This window comes from Tachysurus vachellii, chromosome 10 (assembly GCF_030014155.1).
Source record: "Tachysurus vachellii isolate PV-2020 chromosome 10, HZAU_Pvac_v1, whole genome shotgun sequence".
Lineage (NCBI taxonomy): Eukaryota > Metazoa > Chordata > Actinopteri > Siluriformes > Bagridae > Tachysurus > Tachysurus vachellii.
The window spans coordinates 19925918-19950147 of NC_083469.1; the positions used below are offsets into that span (position 1 = coordinate 19925918).

A 24230-nucleotide genomic window follows, 5' to 3' on the forward strand; every position below is an offset into this window, starting at 1 on the left:
TCTTAGGCTACGTCATCTCTGCCGTGGGGGTCGCCATGGATGAGTCGAAGGTACAGGCCGTATTAAATTGGCCGCGACCACAAACCATCAAGGAGCTGCAACGCTTCTTCGGGTTCGCTAATTTCTACTGCCGTTTCATCCGTGGGTTTAGTACTATCGCGGGGCCACTCAATGACAAGGAAGGCACAGTCCCGCCTCTCATGGTCATCTGAAGCTATCACAGCCTTTCGACGTCTGAAGGAGAGTTTCACCTCGGCCCCATCCTTCACCACCCTGACCCGACCCGACCATTCATCGTCGAGGTAGATGCATCCAACACAGGTATTGGAGCCGTTCTATACGAAAGCGGACACGCTGTCTCGGTTACACCGCAAGCCCTACCAGACCGCACCTGCTGAACCCATCCTTTCCAAAACCCAGATTCTTGCTCCCATCCAATGGGACATCATGACTGAAATTTCCCAGGCCAATGCACATACTCCGCCCCCTGGAAATTGTCCTCCCACGAAATCCTATGTGCCCAAGGACCTACGCACGACTCTCCTTGAACTACTACACCCAGCTCTGGTCATCCCGGCATCTCAGGGACCGTTCATCTTGCGCAGAACAAATTTTGGTGGCCGTCGCTGTCCGAAGACACACTAGACTTCGTCAAGAACTGTACCGTATGTAATACGTCAAAAGCCTCCCACCAACTCCCTGCCGACCTGTTACAGCCTCTACCTGTCCCACAACGACCCTGGTCCCATATAGCCATCAACTTTGTCACTGATCTACCCAAGTCCGACAACTACACAGTAATTCTCACCGTCATCGACCGCTTTTCGAAAGCATGCCACCTACCCCTACCGAAACTCCCCACTGCATTTGAAACCGCTGAAACTCTCTGCAACTTCGTGTTCTGGTTTTTCAGTCTACCTGAAGACATTGTCTCCGACCGAGGGTCCCAATTCACATCACGAGTCTGGTCTGTCTTTTTTAAACAACTGAACATTAATATCATTCTCACCTCGGGGTATCACCCACAAGCCAACGGGCAAACAGAGCACATGAATCAAGAACTCACTCTTTTCCTCCGCTCATACTGTCAAACCAACCAAACCGATTGGAGCAGGTACCTCATGTGGGCGGAGTATGCTCAGAACTCCCTCACCAAACCAGCCACCGGCATCACCCCATTCCAGTGCATACTCAGGTATCAACCGCCTCTATTCCCATGGTCTGGCGAACCCTCAGATCTGCCAGCTGTGGATAATTGATAATATATAATGATGATAATTCCGGAGGAGCGAGGAAACCTGGAACGAGGCACGTCACCAGCTACAAAGAGCCGTCAGGAGAAAGAAATTCCAGGCCGACATACACCGCAGACCGCACTCGGATTATCGTCAGTGGGACTGGCTCTCCACCTGAGACATCCGTCTCCGCCTTGCCTGCAAGAAACTCAGTCCTAGGTACGTGGGGACTTTCAAGATCATCAAACAGATAAATCCTGTGTCATATCGGTTGGCATTACCCCCTACTTATCGCAACTCTTCCACTTTTCACATCTCACTGCTAAAACTTGCGGATGGTCTGAGAGGGGAACAAGAGGAGGCTGCTGATCCAGCAGGTCCACCATCTCTGCTGGTCAGCGGCGAGGAGGCGTACCAGGTCCACAACCTATTGGATTCCAGACGCCGTGGTGGCAATCTCGAATATCTGTTCGAATGGGAGTGGTACGGCCCGGAGGAACGTTCTTGGGTAAGGGTGGGGGACATCCTCGACCCTTTTCTCACCGCCGAGTTCCATCAAAATCACCCAGACAAACCGGCCCCTCGACCTTGTGGAAGACCCAGGCATCGCATGCATCCTCGCTTGGGGAGCCGCTCACAGGGGGGGCTTTGTCATGGTTGAAGCACCTGCCCCGTCCCACGATCGCCACCAGAGGGAACCTTCCCCAGAGTTTTAGCTTTTCCGGACACCATTTCCCATAAGCCATGTACCGGGACTGATTACACTGCCACCTGCGGCCAATTACCCAGCGCCTATTTAAAGCGAACTTGAACTTGACACCAGTGCAAAGTCTTGATTTGCTACGGCTGTCACACTGAGCGTTTCTGATCTGTTTCTGTTTCCGGTTCTGTGTTTTGTTCCTGTATTTTGCCTTACGACTGTTTGCCGCTTGCCCTGACCTTCTGCCTGTTATTCTTACCACATCTTTGCCTTGCCTACTCTGTTGTGTTTGCCGTTATTGAAACCTGCCTGTTGTTTACGAGAGTGCTAAATAAAAGCTGCAAATGGATCCTCAGCCTTACGACTCGTCGTCACAGTAACCTTCTCAGATTCTCCCTTGAGAGGACAATTTATTGTGAACACAATTAGACACTGCACTGAGTGCATTCTATCATAACAGTCTCATAATAATACATGGAACATTCTCATTACTGTAAAAACAACCCTGTAAAATCCAGTGATCAGCTTTAGGAAATAAATTAAAGTTTGGTTACCAGAAGGACAGGTGAAGATTCCTGGTGATGTTCAGCAGGCAGCAGTTGAAATTTTGGCTCAACGTCCTTAAAACACACAAACACAATTATTCACTGCAATTAACACAATGTTGTGATGCCACAACACATAATCCATTACCTGAATGCCAGTGAAATTGTCCTCAGAGATGGTATAATATGGGAATCCCTGCAAATGACAATTATATAAAACTCTAAATCTACAACTGCATTTTATCAAAGTGCTCTTCTAAAAATGTCAAATGTTAATGTCAAATCTCTACATCAGACTAATAAATACTGTGATAACATTGAGAGTCGAGCTGGGAGTCTCTGCGGTTTCAAACCACTCTTCAGACCCCTTATCATAATGAGAATGTCTGATGTCCACTGGCTAGATATAAAGAAACAAAACTAAACATTACAACTTGAAAAAAAGGGTGTTTGTGTGTTTGTATCTCAGCTGCAGCACTGTAGAATACCTCAGACTGGGAGAGGGAAGAGTCTGCAGTTTGGAGCTGATTATTACGGCAGGCCCTATTCAGCTCACCAGCATTAACTGCTTCTTATCTTAGCAGTTTCATACTATCACATTGAACATTCATGATGGGTTTTTATTAAATAAATGAAAGTTTTGGTTACCTGACCAACAGCTGAAGGTACTTGGTGATGTTTGGTGGGTAGCAGCAGCAGGATTGGCTCAACCTACACACACACACAGAGTAATATTCTATCAAATATTACTGTTTTGCTAACACATACCTGAAGGACAGAGGGAGCCTTTGGTGACTCTCTCAGCACATCCACAGGCTCTAATTATTAATATTTTCTATCAAATATATAAACCAATTGTCAAGTTTATAAGTTAGGTTGCTAGGTAACATCTACAAGCAGTATAGTGCAATAACAAAGTACTTTCTATTATGTGAGATATGAGAGACACGAGAGAATGTCTTGGCAAATCTGAAGTATTTCCCTGATGTTTTATGGGCACCATACAGTGTGCACCATCAGGCTGAACAAGAGGCACTTTCACGTACATGTGTCAGTGTTAGTCATTCATAACCAAAAGTTCCTGCTTTTACAAAAACTATATTGAGCTTAATTGACCAATACTGAGAAAAACTTTCTACAAAAGTTTGAATTTTCATTACAAACTAAGGAACCTACGCATTCTCTGACTCAGGTGTGACAAAGAAGGGCAAACAAAGAGCAAGAAACTATGGCAGGCAACAATAGGATCTGGACTGTCTGATCAGGATAAAGTTAAGGTGAATTCATTTTTGAAGCTACACTAAACCCTTTCATCTAGAAGTGGACCTGAAGGGGAAACACCTGCCACTATCTGTGGAGTGAATGAACATTGTTGGCTGTGAAAGTTGAGCTGCAGTGGCGCTCAATAATTCAGCGTGTATAACAGACGGTGCATCAGCGGGGTGAAACAGCCGACTGATATTCCCTGCCAAAACAAAAAGAAAATATCGCAGGCATTGTTGTTGTTGTTGTAGTAATTAGACCTGCGGACCATCCGTAGTGGCAATCTGACTCTTGTTGAGCTCTGTGTTTTTTATTGTAACCTACTGGCATGTTAACACAACACAGGTTTCAGCTCTGTTGTCACTCTGTACACTATAACTACTATATAAAATAAGGTATGTGGACAAATACTGTATGTTGTCCACACTGCAATTATTTATAGCTGTGTTTACAAAGTAATGTGCATATTTTCTTATCTCATTACATTGGTTGTAAATAAATTACAGCCATAAACGAACATTAATTTGAAGGGACATTAAGGTTACGTGTAAAACAGCCATGGGTGGGCCACATAATTTTTTCAGGGACATGACTATCACACATGATATCACCCTTGTATTATGTAACCTTACAGCTGATACAGGAACAGTAATGACAAGTTACAGACATCATTAAAATGCTGCTTAATCATTTAATTCCTGCTTTTTCTTATGGCACTCTAATTTGGTTGTCAGCAGGTCATCATCAGACAAACAAAATCTTGTAAGATGGAAACAAAACAGAAAAACTAAGCTTTATATTTGCCTATTATTGTATATCTGTGTTGCTTATAGCATGTAGAATCTCATTTTTTTAATGAACATAAAATAAATTTATACCACAGTGCTGTTGATTTCTTGATTCTAATTGGAAGTTGATAAGAAGTTGAACAGAAGTTGTTGATAAATTTTGTATGACAGCAGCTCTGGCTGTAGCACCGGCTCTAACTCAAATCAAAGTATTCAATGAATATGCTCATTCTAATACGTTGTTGTTTCTATAGTAACACCTCAAATACATGGATGAATGTAACCTAAGCCTAATAATAAATGTTTCAAATGTGTTATTTAGCAAAGAAAAACTTGCTTTGCAACAGCGAGCATGTTTTCTGCCAAAGGAAAGACTTTTGGTTTCTTGGCAATATGAAAAGCTGGGTAATTATGTCTTATTCACTTCGAGAGAGTGAGAGAGAGAGTGTGTGTGTGTTAGAAGTTAGAAAAGCTGATAGGGGAGTGACAGTTTATAGCTGTTACAGCATAAGTGATAACAGGAACTAATTTGATGAGGAGGTCGTTCCTCCCGTATACCAATGCGGCACTTTAATTCCACTTGTGGGGGGAAAAATATCTATCTATCTATCTATCTATCTATCTATCTATCTATCTATCTATCTATCTATCTATCTATCTATCTATCTATCTAATTTGTCCCACAATATTATGTCCCACAATATTAAATATTATTATTATTATTATATTTAACTATAAACAGATAAAAAGTGTGAGGTGTCATCCGTCCATTTATTTTCTGTACCACTTATGCTATACAGGGACATAGGGAGCCTGGAGCCTATGCCAGGGGATAGGAGCACTCTCCAAAACCCATTCACACACAGAGTACGCTGAGGCATAGAGAGAACATGCAAACTCCATGCACACAGATTGTTGGTGAGAATCAAATCTCCAGATATGTTGTATCAGAATTATCCACTTTGGAGTGGCAATATACCAACCTGATTGCCACTGATCATTTTCCAATCATAACACGCCCTGTATTGTTTATTTCATTCCATGCTACACCATTTTATTGTTGTTTCTGGGCAGTTTACACAAATTGCAACTGACACATGAGCTAATCACTTCTTTTAAGTGGGACAGGATTTAATGCACAATAAGCATATGACCATGCCTCTCTTCTGTGTTTAATGAAAACACGAAAAAGCCAAATCCATTACTTCCTCCAGTTTCCAGGCACAGGATATTAAAACCTGCATGAAACACTGTTAGCTCTGAAAATTGGATTCTAATCTGCCAAGCTTATATTAAATTCCCAGAAATCTGTGGGTATACAGAGTGAGCAGATATATTGCAGCAACATGTAATATTTTCCCCTCCATTAAGCTATTTACAGCGTACGGTGTTTGAATATAGCTGTGTGGAGGTGACATAACATTGGGCGTTTTTAAGTACACTGCCCTCTGTCAATCATCTTACACTCTTCAGCTTATCAGTCCTTTATGACCTGTGCCCGTGGACTCTCATAAAACACTCAAGGAAATAGCACACACACTCTCTCTTTCTCACTCTGTCTGTCTCTCTCTCTGTCTCAGACACAAAAAAAGGCGTCTTCCATTACAAGCCTCCGAGGAACAGGCGGCGAGCGTGTAAGTAACTGAAACACAGTGAGAGGAATACAGAGAGAAGAAGAGCTGTAATAGAAAGCCAGCAAGAGAGGCTGTTGTTCAATGTGTAAGGAGCGATTCTGAGAGGTCCAAGCAAAGAGAGCAGGAGGAGACAGTGTGAGAGAGAGGGGGTGAGAGAAAGGGGGCGAGAGAGAGAGAGAGAGAGAAAGAGAGCGCGAGAGAGACAGAGAGAGAGAGACGGCTTGCTGATTGCTGTCCCTGGTTTGTGTGCAGCCGTGGCAGCCATGGCGTCGGAACCAGGCACCCAGTCAAGGGTGATGTTTCAGACCAAAGATGAGGAGCCCCCCCATCGCAAGCTGGGCAAACTAACAGTGAAATACAACCGTAAAGACCTCCAGAGGAGATTGGACATTGAGGAGTGGATCGACGGGCAGCTGCACCTGCTTTACGACTGTGAGGTAAGAGACAAGAGCGGTCAGAGGTAGTTCATGTTAGACTGCTCACTGTAGGTCTTACGATTGTTGTGTGTTTGTTTGGGTATAAAGTAGTTCTCTAAAGACATGGCTGCACAGCTTCAGTCTTTATGAATGATCAATTAACCAGTTTAGCTGCCACACCAAATTCTAAAATTACTACAGGAATAATTTTGCACTGTGGTACTGATCTGGATGTTGCAATGAAGAAGTGATAGGTGAGATCTGTTCTGCTGTCTCACACCACTACTTCAGATGGCTCGTTATGTATATCACTTCAGTGATGCTATCTGACTTTAGGTATTCTCATATGCCTCCCTGCTGAGGCAGAGTTCTGGCAAGAAATAATAACTCAACTTACAATTGCTTGTCTTTAAACTAAGCCATTTTATGGCCCAATTAACACAAGGCCTTTCCCTGCTAAATATCTACAAAGTTTTCCCTAGATTTGAAATGGGCTTAGACATACATTTAAAGTATGATCTCTTTAAAACATTACTGCTGGGTGATATTCTCATTTGCTCATCTGTCTAATGTTTTTTTTTTTAATCCAATGAGCACTTAACTAATATGAAAACATGTGAAGGTAATTGTGAGGGTTATAGGAAATGAACTCAGCTGTCTCTGGAGATACCATGGTGAGAAGGCTCTTGCTCTCATGTGCGATCGTCAAAACAGATGCTCAATGAGACACAATGAAACAAAGATGCAAAATAATTCAAATAATGCAAATATTGCAAATGCAAATATAATGAGTGCTAATACAAATGCTGATTATGATGAAGACAACAAGAGGACACAAACACAGTAAGACAGGAAACTGCAATTATGGCACTCAGTTCTAAACGGTATATGATGTTTGCTTTCCTTAATGGAAGCATTTGAATAGTTTTATAGTTTGAAATGATTTGGGTAACTCTAGGACCAAGACTGAAAAGTAAAAAGCTGACTCGTTTTTGAGTTGTAAATCTCAATTCCTGTCTCAGTTTCAGACTTCTGTTGATTGTCAGAATTCTCTTGACAGTGTGACAGTGTCAGGTGGTGTATGGCAGAAAAACCACACAACTCCTACCTATTGTAGACTGCCAGGATCCGTATGAGGTTCAGCTCACAGATGAACAGGAAAGACGAACACTTTTTGTGTTGATTAAGTTTAGTGTAGATTCACTTTGTAAAAGCTAGCTTGTATTTGTTGATCATTTGTGACTTGTAAGCATTTAATGAAATTAAAAGAAACTATAATATATTGAAATCTCTGGGCACCCTTTATTTGAATAGCCTGCGTTAGAAATTCCACACACAGTCAACAAGCCAACTACAGAATGTCATTAACTGATTCTCAACATTACTGTATGTTGCCAAGTCATACTATGGACTAGAGACAATCATGGACTAGAGACAATCTCATAAATTTTAATAACCATAAACAGACATATTTGTAGGAATCACTTGATAAGCTGGTAGAGAACCAGTACATGACAGGTTCAAAACAGTCTGCAGAAGGTCTGTTTACTGTACAGTGTCTAAATAGGACTAAACCAAACACATTCATTTAAAATCTAAATAATAATAAATGAACAAACAACCTTTTCATTACTTTTCATTACCGATAAACGTTTCATCAATTTTATATCTAACTAAATAATGTCAAATAGTTTTTAAACAAAAGACCTTCTACAGTAGCTGACCTGAAGTTACCTTTTTACAACGGAGGAAGTCTAGTGCTGTTACCATTCTGTTCAGTCTCCATCAAATTGATTCATGTTACTGTTTTATAAATCTTTATGGATAGCTGAAAGCTAATGAAAATCCTAACACGGTCTCACACATGCAAATATGAAACAATTGACATTCATTCATTTATCTTTGTTAACTGGTTTATCCTAGTCAGGCTTGTGGTGTATCTTAAACCTAGCCCAGAACAGTGGGGGTAAAGTGGGGACACGTCCATCATATGACACCAGTTCATTGCAGGGCCACATACTGTACACAAACATGTTAACTTGCTAATTCACACCTAGCTGCAATTTAGTGTAGCCAATCTATCTTGCTGGATGACAGGAGGACACTGAACAACCCAAAGGAAACCCTAATGGATATTGGAGGACAATAACAATAACAAAGACAATAACCTAAGCTTAAGACTGAAGTGGGAACCTGTGAGATGGCAATGCCTCTGAAGTTTGGGAATGTTTAAATACAAAGACACCCATTCAGACACATTTTATGGTGTTGTAGCCTGCATATAATATCTTACGGCATTATTATCAAAATGAATGCCAATTAAAATGCACTAATATGCAAATATTTATTAGGGTGTCTGTGGTATGCACCATGCTATTGCTCTGTGGGCTGTTCAATGACACACTTATCTTTGTAATGGTCTGTTTTTTTTAGACAGAATAGAAGAAGAAGCATTCATTTGTCACATATACATTACAGCACTGAGAAATTCTTTTTTCTCAGATATCAGCAATTGAAAAGGACAGACAGACAGCATGCCCCCCAGCACTGTCTGATTTTTTGTTCCTCTGCTTCACATGATTGGGACATATTTTTTCATCGGTCGTACTGTTGAATTGAGGCTGTTTAATTGTATCCATTCATATTATGTATATTCAAAAGCAGGCAGTATAAGTGCAGAACATGAAAGGTTTCCTGAGGCTTTCAGTCTCTATGGTGTTTTTAGGTGATGTATGCCGAGTGCTTTCCAAAAGATATTAAGCAGATTGTTGAGGCTGATGTCCTCCTGTGGTGCAGCTGATGTATACAATATTTCTTCTCCTTCCTTTAAGGCTTTTTAGAGGCCATGACCACTAAAGTGCTGATTCAGATGGTTGTAATGTTACTGAAGAGTTCATTGCTTTCTTTCTTTCAGTACATTAATAAAGAATCTCTCTGGAATGGCTAAATGTCCATACTATAATCTCACTAATATAGTAGCATGTATTTTTCTTTTCTTTTTTTAGAAGATGCCACACAAACAGCAAGTACTGTAATTGCCAGTTTCCTTTGTAATAGCAATTAGCTATTAAGCTGAAGAAAGCACTCAACAAGGTGCTAAGTCACAGTACATGAGTGGCAATGCATTTGTCCACACGGTCAATAAAGAGGCTGAATTTTGCATGGCTTGGCTGAAAGGTTACGCTCCGGGTATGCCGAGTCTTCATGTGGAAGCGTTTACCGTCGGTCCCCTGTGTCACCAAATTAATTATTCATGCTCATCTCTAATGCATTCAGCCACTGGTTGGATGCCACAGAAGCTCTGTGCATCTTTGACTGCATTTGATGACTACAGGATGACTTCCTCCTTCAAAGTTGTTTGAATAGAAGTTTAGGTGCATGCATGGAAGCGCAGCTAAAAAGCACTTCGGCTATAAGAAAGCTATCATAGGGCCATCAATTAAAAATGTGATAGCCCTGTGCTGAACAGAGAAATAGGAAAGGTTCAGTATTAGAAACAGGATTACTGTTTGTGTAATGAAGCCTCACTACAAAGATATTCTTTACAAAGATGCATTTATTGAACAGCCTCTGTTGTATGCTCCAAAGTTATCCATGATAATGATATCTGTATCTGGTATCTGGTCTGAAGGAACAATAAAGAGATATAATCACACACAATATTCTGTGAAGATGTGTGTTACGATTACATGACTTACATAGTTACATCAACAACATGTGCATAATACAATCAAAATATATTATCATGTCTATATTCTCAACATAAATATCAATATAGTCAACGCAAAGTGAAATCATGTAATAAACTAAGGAAACAAACATAAAATAAACACACTTGTAGTGTTTTGTAATAATACTCAATGACTTGAGCTTGAACTTTAATAACAAGCACAGGCTAATATTGGCAGTGCTGTCTTCCTGTCCACTAGACTAATATTGGGACGTACGGAAAACATCCTGAGTTTCTATGACAGGCTTCCTGACAGAGTGTTTAACTGTGCAACTGTGCACAAAATATTGTATCACAAAAAACCTCATATCAAAGATTTTTACATAGGATGTATCCTTTATATCTTCTGTTTCGTGACATGTTTTAAGTAGAAATGTCCTCTGAGTCTCGCAGGAAGTGGTGTAAGGATGAATACGTAATAGACATTAGCCTTGCAAGCACTGACTTTCAAACAAGAGTGATGTTAGGATTTGACACTAGAGCAGACTCTGCCCAAAATGGTAAGGCTTACCTTGAAATAAATTATTCAGCTGCTGGAGCTTCAACCACACAATAATTTTTGGCTCTAGTGTAGATAAATGATGATAGATGGAGAGAAGACTTCAAATCTTTAAATGCCCCCAGAGCCTTAAAAGGTCTATATCCACTACAATTGAGTATTATATTGCTTAAGAGTTAATAAGCAAAGGTCAATATAATACTTTCTTTTTATATGTTAAAAAAAGTGAGTTAGCATAGTTTTCATTGCAATTATTATGCTAATATTGTTGTCTCCCATAGCAGTGGTCATGGATTTGTATTTCCTTTTGAGCATTTTACTAAAGACAGTGTATTGTTTTTAGATTACAGTTTGGGGCCCACTGGGGAATTCATGGTCATAATCTTGCAATATATTTAAGTGTAAATATTAGTTACCGACCATTAGTTACTGACATTACAGGACTCAATGAAGCTGCTCAGTCTGTCTTCATTGGAGTAGAGAAGCTGCAGTGTCACAGTTAGACTGAGAGCTCATGACAAATACTGGGTGCAAATTACATTCATTAATTATATTGTATTATTCAAATAAATTTTTGTAAATAGTAACCTTTTTACTGTTATTTCAGAATCCATTTTGTGGAACTATTAGAAAATCTCATGAAACTGTCCATGAGACAAAATAAATAAAAAAACAAAAAAAACAAATAAACATAAAAGATGGAATAGCTACTTCTTTTGCATGTGGTATCCAATCATTACCTTTATAAAATCCCAGTTTAAAGGCTTGGCCATTTTTGTGGTAGAAAGTAAAATGAGATGTGGTATTGTATACTTTTAGTCTCTTCCTGCTTATCAGTGGAGGTGGTAAAGTGGTGCAGAGTGAAAAGCGTGATAAATATATTATCAATAGGTAATTAAAGGCAAGCCTTCCATTCATCCATTTTCTATGTAGGGCTGTGGAGAATCTGGAGCACAAGGTACTGATGAAAACAAGGCAGGGGACAACGTCCATTGGTGGCCCCAACTGATCACAGGGCACAATCGCACACATTCAAACATTGACAATTTAGAGATGGCAGTCAGCCTACAGCACATGTCTTTGGATGTTGGGGGAAAACTGGAGTACCCAGAGGAATCGCTATTCAATTTCCAATTTCACGAATCAACCCCTAATGTCAGCGAACGCGGGATAAAAATGGACCCAAATGCAGGACAGCTTAACAAAAACAGGGTTTAATAACTTAAAAAACAAACACGAAACAGGACACAGACAAAACCAGACATGAAGACAATAACAGGAGACAATAGGATTCCGCGCTGCACGAGGCAACGCGGCTCAATTAAATAATACAAATAATCATTAAACATATGGGACAGGTGTGCAGAGGCGGGGCGGAAAAGACAAGGGCGGGGCAGACACGTGAACATGAAACAAACAAAAGGCACATGGCCAAAGTCGAGGCAGAGACCTGACACCTAATCCCAGATGTGTGAGGCTAGCACAGTAAACATTAAGCCTTCGTGCTCCCCTAATTAAAGGCATACTCACTTCAATATCCAGTTAGATCAGTTCCTTTTAATGTGAAGTAAGTGTGAGCAGTACAACATAATAACAGACATTAGGTTATGTTTCACATCAAGTTTTAGAAGTAGAAATAACCAACTTACTGTTGGAACTTTCAGAAATATGTATTTTGTTTCCCTGATCACTATATTTACACAATTTCTTTTTCTTTTAAGACTCTTGCATCCCTTTTCTGTTAAGCCATTTTAGGCTCTCTATAATTGTATCTCTCTTCAAGATCAAACTTAGTTCAGAGTGAGTCATATATTTAACATTAACATCATATATTTAACATATTTCTACCTAAATTTGTCCTTTCTCTCTGTGTATAGTTAAACCCAATAATGGCAGTTGAAAAACATCTTTTTTTATGGAAAGCTGGTAGCAGGGTTACATATTAACAATAGCACCTATAATACCTATAATACCTATAATCACTGTACTTTTAAATCTTTTTATCAATTGTTTCAGCAATTTGGGATTTCGGTCTTGTTTTTGGAGATTTCTTCAATTGCAATTGATAAATGGGGATTTCTAGACCATGCCATGCTGATCCACAGACTTCACAATGTTGGATTTTAGATGTCTAAGAATTGTTCGAAACCTGGTGCTGATTGGATTCACACATATACTGTACTTTGATTGGGAGACAGGTAGTATGTCATTCTTTCATTCATTCATTCGTTTTCAGTAACCACTTTACCATGGTTGGTGTCACGGATCTGAAACCTATCCCAGTAGCACTGGTTCAAAGTATGAGAATTCACCCCAGATCGATGTGTATCAATCAGAGTTCTGTTCACACACACCCATAAACATACCTATTCACACCTATGGGCAATTTAGTGCAGCCTCTCTATCCATCAGCTTATATTTTAAAAGTAGGAGAAAACCAGGAGGTTCGGTCCAAGTGTTCCAGCTACCCAAGAGTGGCAGCTTGAGTATCTTACCGTATCTCTCCAGATAATTGGTAATGTCCTTCTTTTCAAACCAATCACATCCCACTACCTTTAAGACCATTGTGTCTCTGTATTATCTGAATTAAAATGAATCTGTCATTACAATTTAATTACAACTTAATTACAATTCAATCTGCAAAGAATTGCATTTAAAATGTTTCTGATGTGCTTGCAATCATAATAATAAGGGTACTGTTTATTTTCCAATGAATTCTAAAGTTATCATTTGCAGAAATTAAATATGGTTCCTGTATCAAAGCTTATCACTTCACATCTCACATCTCTCCCCAGGAGGAAGAAATTCCTGAGTTAGAGATTGACATTGATGAACTTCTGGAGCTCTCAGATGAAGAACAGAGAACCAGACTACATGTAAGTTCTACATTGTTCTTTATCATTTCATAATGCACCTCCATGCATAATTCTACTTACAACAGTATAACAGGGGACCATACTATAAGTCATATATTTTTGTACTGGCTAAGGAATTGTTTGATATGATGATGATGATGATGAGGAATTCTAACTGTGTTCTTAACATTGTTGAATAATTGCTCTATACTCAATTGTGCTCCTCTATTCGAACATACAGTATTATATCCAAACTCATATCAGTCCTGATTTACTATGTTTAATATTTAATCTTGTTTATTTTTATTCTATATTGTGATGTTGTTGAGAAAGAATCTCAGACAGGAAGCATTACACTTGCTTTTATTGGCACCAGCACAATTACAACCCACAACAGTAGGCTCGGTTAGCCACAGAACTAAATATGCCAAGAAAAAACACCACATAGGAAACCAAATCCACCAGACTTCCACTGGAAGTCATTACATTTTATGACATAATCTTTTAAACAGATTAATGTTTGTTCTCTTGAGACAACTATTACGGTGTGTGCTTCCTCACTATTTGTATTTTATCAACATCTATGATCTGTGATTGGTGAGTTTCAACATGAAGAATCCTAATACAAGATTAGATTAGATTAGATTAGACTCTACTTTATTGTCATTACACATGTACAAGTACAAGACACCGAAATGCAGTTTGGCATTTAACCAGAAGTGCAATAAGCAGCAAGTGCAAGATGTACATTATTTAAACTATGAGTACAGAATTTAAAGTATGAACAGGATAATATACAGATGAATATGCTATGGATAAGATATACTGGTTGGGTGCTATAGACATGATATACAGGGTGTTATATATTATATAGACAAATATACAGGTGCTATTGACATAATATACAGGGGTTGGTAGGCAGTGGTGTCGGGTGGGAGAGGCAGAGTTAAATAAGGAGACAGCCCTAGGGGAAAAAGCTGTTCCTCAGTCTACTGTTTTTTGGCGGAGGCGCCTATGGTAGGGGGACAAAAGTTCACCAGGATGGCTGAAGACAGGTGATGTGTCTTTAGTGTCCTCAAAAAAAACAGGCACTGGTGTACTTTCTTGACCAGGCTAGAGGTGTTAGTGGTCCAGGACAGGTCCTCTGAGATGTGGATCCCAGGAACTTGAAGCTGGAGACAAGTTCAACCGGCAACTCTTTGTTGAGCTCTTTTGTTTAGCTGGTATTAGGGAGCAGTTTGTTGTCGGCGCACCATGCGGCCATAAGTTGTACCTCTTCCCTGTTGGCTGCCTCATCCTTGTTGGTGATGAGGCCAATCACAGTGGTGTCATCAGCAAACTTGATCATAAAATTAGATCCATGCACAGTCCTGCAGTCTTGAGTGAAGAGGGAATAGAGGAACAGGCTCAGCACACAGCCCTGTGGTACTGTACACTTGTGTTAAAGGTGATGTTGGCATAGTGGATGTGGCCTGATCTGACATGCTGGGGTCTGTTGGTCAGAAAGTCCATATGACAATCCAGTGACAGAGGGAAGTGTCGATGCCTAGATCCCCAAATTTGGTGAACAGCTTAAAAGGGATGACAGTATTAAATGCTGAGCCAAATTCCACTAACAGCATTCTTGCATATGTTTTATTATTGGATGCCATCTGGTCCGATAGCCTTGCATGAGTTGATCCTGCCCAGTGCAGCATAGACATCGGAATAGGTCATTCAGCTCGTTCAGGAATGAGACATCTGTAGTGGATGCCCTGCCACATGCGTCTGTGGTCAGAGTTGGAGAAGTGTTCCTCTAACTTTAGCTTATAGCAGTGCTTGGCCTTTATTGGTTACAGTGTTACAGGCCTGCAGCGGGAGCCAAAACTCCTTGTTCATCCATGGCTTCTGAAGACAAGACAAGAGTCTTAGATATAAGTTGACTTTAGTAATCAACCAAGCATTCATTAGTCCTTTTTTATATGTATGCAAATGTTTTTAAGTTGGCTACAGACATTAAATAAACCACTAAGATGTCATCAGAAAAATAGAAATAGGAAGCCCTGCTTACAGTGTATTTGAAAAAAAAATCACCCTCACAGTGAATTTACTGCAACGACTGCTTTCAGTTGTCACATATATGCCTCTATGAAATTTTGATTTTGGCATTTTCTTGCAATGCTCAACAAACATCAACCAACTCTGCTGAAACTGATGAAGAACATACTGTAAGTTGACAGTAATTTTCAGGTCATGCCACAGATGTTCGATTGGATTTAAGTCTAGAATTGATGTCTTTGTTGTTTTTGCTCTGTGCTTTGGGTCATTGTCCTGTTGGGATGTATATTTCCTCACTAGACACAGACAGAGTTTTCCTGAAGAAATTGCTTGTATTTCCAATTCATCCAGCACATGATGCTATCATCATTGCCCTTGATGCTGATAATGGTGTTACCTTGGTAGTGGGCTATATTTTGGGCTGTGCCAACCATATTAGCATTTTAGACCATCCGTTTTCTGTACTGCTCGGGAGGAAGTCATAGTATCTGGAGGAGTTCCATGAACCACATAGAGAACATGCACAAGCCACACACAGACAATGGAGCCATGAATCACAACTCCACCCCAGAGGTGTGAAGCAAACCTGCTAACCACTAATGCAACTGTGCTACCAGCATTTAGACCAAATGGCTGAAAATACTTTTTCAAAATTTCTCAGAGCTTCTCACAGCAAACTCCAGGCATGACTTTATGTTAACCTTTCTTAGATGTGACTTCCTTCTGTCCACACTTCCATACTGTAGGTGCCATAGGTATCTATGAGGCTTGCACAACTTCACTTATTTCAGCTAGTGAGCTCTATTACTCCTATTCTCCTGCTTTCAATTCAGTTCAAAATTTTTTTTTATCTGTACAGTATTTTAACAATGGACAATTTTTACAAAGAAAAAAAAACAGGAATATAAAAAAATGTAATATAAATGATAACTTTTTTATTTAAATGTATCCCTAAAGAGCAATCCAGGGGCAACACAAAACTGTCATGACATGAGGAAGAAACCTTGAGAGGAACCATATTCAAAAGGGAACCCATCCTCATCTGGGTGACATCAATTTGCAATTATAAAATAATTCCCTTCTACACTAAATAATCAAGTGCAAAAGGCCTAACTAATCACAAAAGGCTTGACTAAACAAATATGTTTTCGGTCCTGAACACCAAATGCACAGCTGTTCCATAACTCCAGGGCTTTGTAAGAAAAAACCTTGTAAGCGTAAAGGTAAAGGTGCTTCTTGCTCAGTTTTTTTTTCAGAAAGGATGGACTGATTGTCAGTGTCTGGATTGTGCTATATTTCTTCCAATTTGTAATAATGGATTTCACAGTGCTCCTAGGAAGGTTCAATGCTTCACCTTCTCCATTTTTTTCCTCCTTCATTTTGAAGCTTTAAGGACAGTTAATTGAACCTCATGATGGCAGGACTGAATGTATCTTTTGAAACCTCCCGAAGTAAAAGATATTTATTGTTTAACCATAAAATTGGTCATATGTTGATTTAAAAACACTAGTCACAATTTAATTTGTTAAAAGAAAGGGGGTGAATACTTTCATGACTTTATCAATCATCCAGTGTTTGCTTGATTTTTTTGTAGGTAAATGAGTAAAAAGAGAAATAATCACTAGTGGGTGTACAGCTTCTGGAGACACTGTATGCATGTATAGCAGGGAGAAAATATGATGTCATCATATGAACTGTAGGGTCTCAAAAGAGAATAAGAGGAAAAACCTACTAAAAATGTGACTGTAATCTACAGTAGCAGAATAAATACTTTGGGCAGTGGTGGCTCAACTGGTTATGGCTCTGGGTTGTTGATCGGAGGATCGGGGTTCAAGGCCCAGCACAGCCAAGCTGCCACTGCTGGGCCCTTGAGCAAGGCCCTTAACCCTCCTTGCTCCAGGGGTGCTGTATCATACAGTTGCTGCCCCTGCACTCTGACCCCAACCTCCTCAGTTGGGGTATGTGAAGAAAAGAATTCCACTATGCTGTAATGTATATGTGGTGATAATAAAGGCTTCTATGCCCCGGCTTCTGTTCTGTTCTTCTGTCATATAGCATGTTCAAACGCTCATACCATATCAATAGATAATCTTTTACTTCCAGTCTGAAAAACCCCCAAACATACTGATGAACTGATTGGGACCAAACGTACAATCAGACCAAATCAGTACCCTGGCCAGGATCCCACCATGATTTATTTTACCCTGATAATTTTACTACAAAACATTAGTGGAAATATGTATTTATTCATACAAATATGTATAATATATATCTGTGTGACAAATCTCTTATATTTATTGAGTCATTGGTTTTTAATCCAAGTTAAAGCAGATGATTTAATAATAATAATAAGAATACCGTATTTTCCGCACTATAAAGCGTACCGAATTATAAGGCGCAGTCTCAATTACGGGGTCTATTTCTGTACTTAACCCATACATAAGGCGCACCGTATTATAAGGCGCATGCTAAAACATACGGTCTACAAAAAAAGGTAACAGAAGCAAAACAGTGAGTTTAGTTCAACTTTATTCTACTATTTAACAATCCACACTCATTATTTTTTAATCAATCTTCTCCCACAAATCCATCAAAGTCCTCATCTACTGTGTCTTCTTAACTTGGCGCAGTTCATTTTCTTGCTTCCTCCACTTCCGAACCATAGATTCATTGATGCTGAATTCTTTCGCAGCTGCTCTATTCCCATTTACAACCGCGTAACTGATAGCCTGTAGTTTGAATTGTGCCTCGTAAGCATGTCTCTTCACTGGTGCCATTTTCGGGGGTCCTTAGACAAACAGATGTTGTCTTCTTCTTCTTCTTCTTCTTCTGATTTTTATTGGTGGATGGCAAACTAACTTAAGGTGCATTTACCGCCACCTACTAGACTGGAGTGTGGAGCGCATAATGGTTAGGAAGAAACAAATGTTCTTTTGCATCATACCGGTAGTATACCTACCGGAGGCGTGGCGGAGGTAAGCGTACGTACTGTACATATTACGTAAAGTTCTCTGATTGGTTTATCGCTGCCAGCGTATGTAGTGTATGTATTACGTCCCTGTGTCAGTGGGAAATGATCCGACAGTCAATCAAGCGGAGTGCTTACCAAAGTCGCACAACAACATTTTTACAGATTTTTGGAACTCAGTGCACACATAAGGCGCACCGGATTATTAGGCGCACGGCCGATTTTTCTGTTTCATATATTTATTGGTTTGCACACAAAAAAACCGTGAAGACACTTGGATAACAATAACCAACATATTTGTATACAACATTTTCCTTTTTAAAAATAAATAAATAAATAAATAAATATATGTATATATTATATATACATGTATATTATATATACATGTATATATATATAAAAAAAACAAAAAAAACAAAGAATGTATGTTGGAGTCAGGCCTAGCTAGCTTGGAAAAATTGCATAAATGGTTGCCACTTGTTGTAAAATTTGGCGAGATTACCTTTTTTAGAATATCTTATTTTTTCCAGTTTTAAAAAAAAACATGACCTCAGTGATCCAAAGTGTACTGGATGGGGCATTTGTTGCTTTCCAATTAAGGAGGAGATGGCGTCTCACTACCAAGGAAGTGAAAGCCAGGGCCTCTAACTGCACCGATGAAAAGAGGTGGTATTCTTGAGGAGTACCGAAAATGGCTACATGCGGAGAAATATTAATGGTTTTGAGGAGCACTTTAGACATGGTGTCAAAATAAGTTTAAAGTTAAAAGAAATATTAAGATTAATGTTAAAAGAATAAGTTAAAAGAAAAATATTAATATTAAAAGAATAAGTTAAAAGAAAAATAATTTTCTTAAAAGAAAAAAATATGTGCAAGAGTACAGGGCGAACCAGAGCATCTGTCACAGACATCAACTGTATTAGGGAAAATTTGAGATAGTTTGCTTTTAGAATAGTGACATCTGAACACTACTTTAAAGCACGGCCGATTTTTGAGAAAATTTAAGGCTCTTAGGTGTGCCTTATAGTGCAGAAAATACGGTAATAATAATAATAATAATAATAATAATAATAATAATAATAATAATAATAATCCCAATTTCTCTCTTGTTCTGTGTATGTAGCTATGTAAATACGTTTTTCAGCAATGAATTCATAGTCGTTATTTTAAAACACCAAAACTAACACTAGACTAAACTGACACTGTGGGCACACTGTTTCAGTATTGAAATGAAAATGAATATGGTGTTGTTTGCAAGCATTCAAGAGTTATGCAGGGCATCCACTAAGAGCCAGTGAAGGTGCAGGTTTCATTCCAATCAAGCAGAAGCCACACCTGATTCCACCTGATTAATAAGATGATCTTGGCTTTCAGTAGACTCAGGTGTGGCTTCTGCTGGGTTGGGATGAAAACTTGTACCCACACCGAAAGATAAGAATTGACACCCTTATCTAAGTACATATTGAAAAAACTTAAAGATCTGTTTAATCCCTCCTAGCTACCAAGGACAAGGTGAATCACCTGGATATCCTCTCATTCAACTTTGTTCTTTGTGTAATGTATGTTCTGCCGTCACATACTTATAGCCAAACAAAACAACCTACATTTTATCTCTATTTTTTGAACATAACTGAGCAATTATATTAGAGTTAAGGGCCTGCTCAAGGACCCAGTAGTGGCAGCTTAGTGATACTGGGATTTGAACTTACAACCTTCCAGTAGTAGTATAATATCTTACCCACTGAGCTTCTATTTCTGTCTTTTCCATCATAATCAGTTGGCATATTTAAATTCAGAATTGAATCTGATTTAAGCCCTGTTGCTCAGCAGCTCAATTTTTGCAAATATCTATGACTAATGTTATCTGCTAAACATAAAAAGAACCCAAGAAAACAGTTAATGACTTGGCAGCAGACATGGTTCAGAACTCTTTGATTCAGGAGCCAAGACAGTCATGCAACACAGAGACACTTCTCTGTTGTGTCACCTTGGTGGTAAAATGATCTTCCCCTAGATATCGAAACAATTGAGTCACTGGCTGAATTTAAACAATGTCTAAATACCAGTCTGTGAAGCTCAAATAAAAATTGTGTTGTCTGTGTGCCTCACTCTCACTCACTCACGTTCTACTGCTTATCCAAACTACCTCGGGTCACGGGGAGCCTGTGCCCATCTCAGGCATCATCGGACATCAAGGCAGGATACACCCTGGACGGAGTGCCAACCCATCGCAGGGCACACACACACATTCACTCACGCAATCACACACTACAGACAATTTTCCAGAGATGCCAATCAACCTACCATGCATGTCTTTGGACCAGAGGAGGAAACCGGAGTACCCGGAGGAAACCCCCGAGGCACGGGGAGAACATGTAAACTCCACACACACAAGGCGGAGGCGGGAATCGAACCCCCAACCCTGGAGGTGTGAAGCGAACGTGCTAACCACTAAGCCAACGTGCCCCCCGTCTGTGTGCCTTTCTTGCTATATTACCTTTCAACAAAGTTTTAGACTGATGGTATTCTCAGTCCATTAACTAGTGAACCAGCAACAGAATGTATTCGTTGATTAAGATTGAAAGGACTTTGCTCTGTACGTTGCTCTGAAGGGCATCTACTGAATTTCATAAATGGAAATGGAAATTTAGGGTGACTTTCCACAACCAGGTTTATGCCTGGCATCAGATGTGGTTAGCACTAATTGCTCTGCCATACATATGCAAATAAACTTTAGGTAATCTACCTTGTGTACTTGGGTTACACTTTGGTCCTGTTGCCAAAGAATCCCTGGACAGAAGAGCGACAGTTTCTGAATCATTTCCATTTGGCAGACGCCTTTATACGGAGTGACATCCAGAAGTCTCTATTAATAAATAAATCCTGATTCTGGTTCACCAGGTAATGGAGTAAGAGTACTGTCAGTCTTATAAACCTTGTTTGCGAGGTATTATAGTATGAATATAGAATAGTATGACATCCTGGTATACTGTAGTAAGATACAGTATAGTATTGTAGTGTAGTGTAATATAACACACATAGTATAAAAAACATACAAGACTGTCAGGGTCATGCTTGGACATTCCCTGCCAGAACATTAGGAGGTGTTCCTGCTCGTTCTCACATGACCCTAATTACCCTGCCTATTTATTCCCTCCACGTTGCATGTGGTTTGCGTTGTCCTCATCGCTGGTCCGTCTATGTTTCGTCTTTTTAGTGTCTTCAGTGTTTGTGTTCTATTTTTTGCAATGTTGTGTACCAGGTTTCCCAAGTTTTTTCCTGTAGATGTTTTATGTAATTTTGCACTTTGGTCTGGTTTTTTATCCACTCCGTGGCAACTGCCATCACACATGACAATGCGAGATAAAAAAAAAAACAATCATAGTTTTACTGTAGGAAGGAAAACCCACAAAGTTGTTCTTGCTCTTTTTGGTATACCAGACAACAGCCATCCAAGACCAATGATCAACTGTTCATCTGTCTTGGAGGAAATTTTGAGGTTGTCTAAACACCATAACATTCTACTATAAGGAATAGCTCCTCCAATTAAAGGTGTGTTACTCCCGACAGAGAAGTCAATACTTCTTCCAGCTGGGTGTCACCATGTTTATGAGTAATGTAGTCATCTCTGATCACCTTTCTAGATAGTCCTAAGGTGATTTCCATATAGTCAGACATTTCTGGACTAGGTTATCCATGTGAGGACGTGAACTAGAACACTAGTTAGGTATATAAACGATGGCTTCATGAACCCTGGATAACTGCCATGTTTCCTTGTAATTCAGAACCGCTTTTGACCTGCAGAGAACTAGACGAGAATACACCAGGGAAAGATGGCTGTGTGACAACTGTGTTTATTGCAAATACTGCATCATATGTCACTCTGTGACTGTTGAAATGTTTCTGCATAACCAAAAGTTATTCAGATGATTTTCATTGTACATAGTGGATAACCGTCTTTTTATGGAAATTAAATTTGCATTAAAGGGGCTAATGTATTCAGAAACATTAGTTTTTATAATAGGACTAAAATCATTGTTATTTTAAATCAACAGCAGAAATCACACCCAAAAATGCAGCAAAGTTGTGTTATATAGCTATATACAGGAATATGTATATAGCTATACAGTATGTAGGAAGGAAATCATAAAATCTTCTTGTGTAAACTGAGCTAATGGCTCATTAACTGGGCTAAACTGGTTGTACAACTTAATGATGTTTGAATAATTTTCTATTTTCTTCCTCACCAGGAGCTTTTGCAAGAATGTGGAAAGCCAAAGGAGGTACAGTGCATATCTTCATCCTCTTACTGTTTTGAAGGGAAGTTATGAAGGGAACATGAGAAATCATTACTGTATGTTTCTACGTCCTCACAGGAGTTTATCAACGGGTTACTTTATCGGATGAAGGGGCTGCGCAAGATGTCAGGGCCTCTCAAGAAATAGTCCAAGGTCAAAATCCACAAGCAAGATAATGTGGAAAAAAAAAAATCCATATTCACTTGTATAGAGTTCGATATCTGACAATGGAATTATGTAAAAACACCACATTTTCTTTGACAAGTTGGTCAACATGGGAACTGTCCATAAATATCATTTTTAAAATATATACTGTATTATCTTGTATGTACATTTCTGACATTTCTTCTAGCAGACATAGGATTGCATTACATCATACTGTAGATCTAAGTGTACTCTCTATTACTCCATTTTTTTGTGACTTGTAAATTTTTGGTTGCCTATTTATATGTTTATTGTTCTGGAAAGCAATGTATGTGATCATAAAGAAGACCCCTTTTCAAATGTAGACTGTTGGTACTCTTTGACTACCTTGTGAAATGTTTTCCTCTTGGTTTACTAATTAACTGTTAAATGCCACAGTTGAAGGAAATGAATCATTCATGCAACACTAAACCAAGGCAGCAAGGATGCAGTTTTATTTACGTAAAGTAAGCTAGTTGTTCATTTAAAACATCCAACCAAACATTTTGCATCAACGTGGATAGAAAGTGAGTCAAAGGTTCAATTGCACAAAACTTGTACAAGAAAATCCCTGGATGATGCAGCAATGAAAAACAAAGTACACCCTACTTCAATTTCAGCTTCTCACCAACTTCAACAACCAAGAAACCAAGAGTGAAAAAACCTTCACGCTATAATTAGGTAAAATTTAGAGAATAGCATTTTTTAGAGCAGTTTTACAAACCCAAGTCATACTGCTATATTATATTTGGAAAAAAGGAGCTTCAACCCAGCCAGACTTCCATAAAAGCCGTACTTTTTCAGTGTATATCTGCTTCTGCTGTCGTGACCATAAACATTTAATGTGCTTACACAGTGCTGTAGGTCACATGATGGATCTCTTGTTTTTTCTTTTTTATATATTATAAACAGTCTGACCTTGGACTGTATTTGCTGGGCCACACTCTTAGAAAGATTAGCAACTGTCTTGAAAGCTACCCATTAATAAACTATACTGTAGAAAGGTGAATTTTATATAGTTTGGAAAAGGCCTTATAACCCTTCCCAAATTTCTAAGCAGCAACAGTTGCTTCTCTGAG

General features: G+C 39.2%; 1 protein-coding gene across 1 annotated transcript; it reads left to right on the plus strand.

Annotated features, from left to right (window-relative positions):
- The first annotated feature begins 6066 nt into the window (after positions 1 to 6066).
- Positions 6067 to 23476, plus strand: ppp1r14d (protein phosphatase 1 regulatory inhibitor subunit 14D). Its single transcript, XM_060880256.1, has 5 exons — positions 6067 to 6165; positions 6418 to 6602; positions 13606 to 13686; positions 22921 to 22953; positions 23047 to 23476. Exons 2-5 carry the CDS (start codon positions 6429 to 6431, stop codon positions 23113 to 23115), a joined length of 357 nt encoding a protein of 118 aa, XP_060736239.1. The 5' UTR covers positions 6067 to 6165; positions 6418 to 6428; the 3' UTR covers positions 23116 to 23476.
- The last annotated feature ends 754 nt before the right edge of the window (positions 23477 to 24230 follow it).

Excerpts from the sequence above, each read along its gene's own strand:
- ppp1r14d (XM_060880256.1), top strand. The coding sequence starts at position 6,429 with ATGGCGTCGGAACCAGGCACCCAGTCAAGGGTGATGTTTCAGACCAAA. Across the intron at positions 6,603-13,605 it reads ACCTGCTTTACGACTGTGAG|GAGGAAGAAATTCCTGAGTT; the intron begins GTAAGAGACAAG and ends ATCTCTCCCCAG. Across the intron at positions 13,687-22,920 it reads AACAGAGAACCAGACTACAT|GAGCTTTTGCAAGAATGTGG; the intron begins GTAAGTTCTACA and ends CTTCCTCACCAG.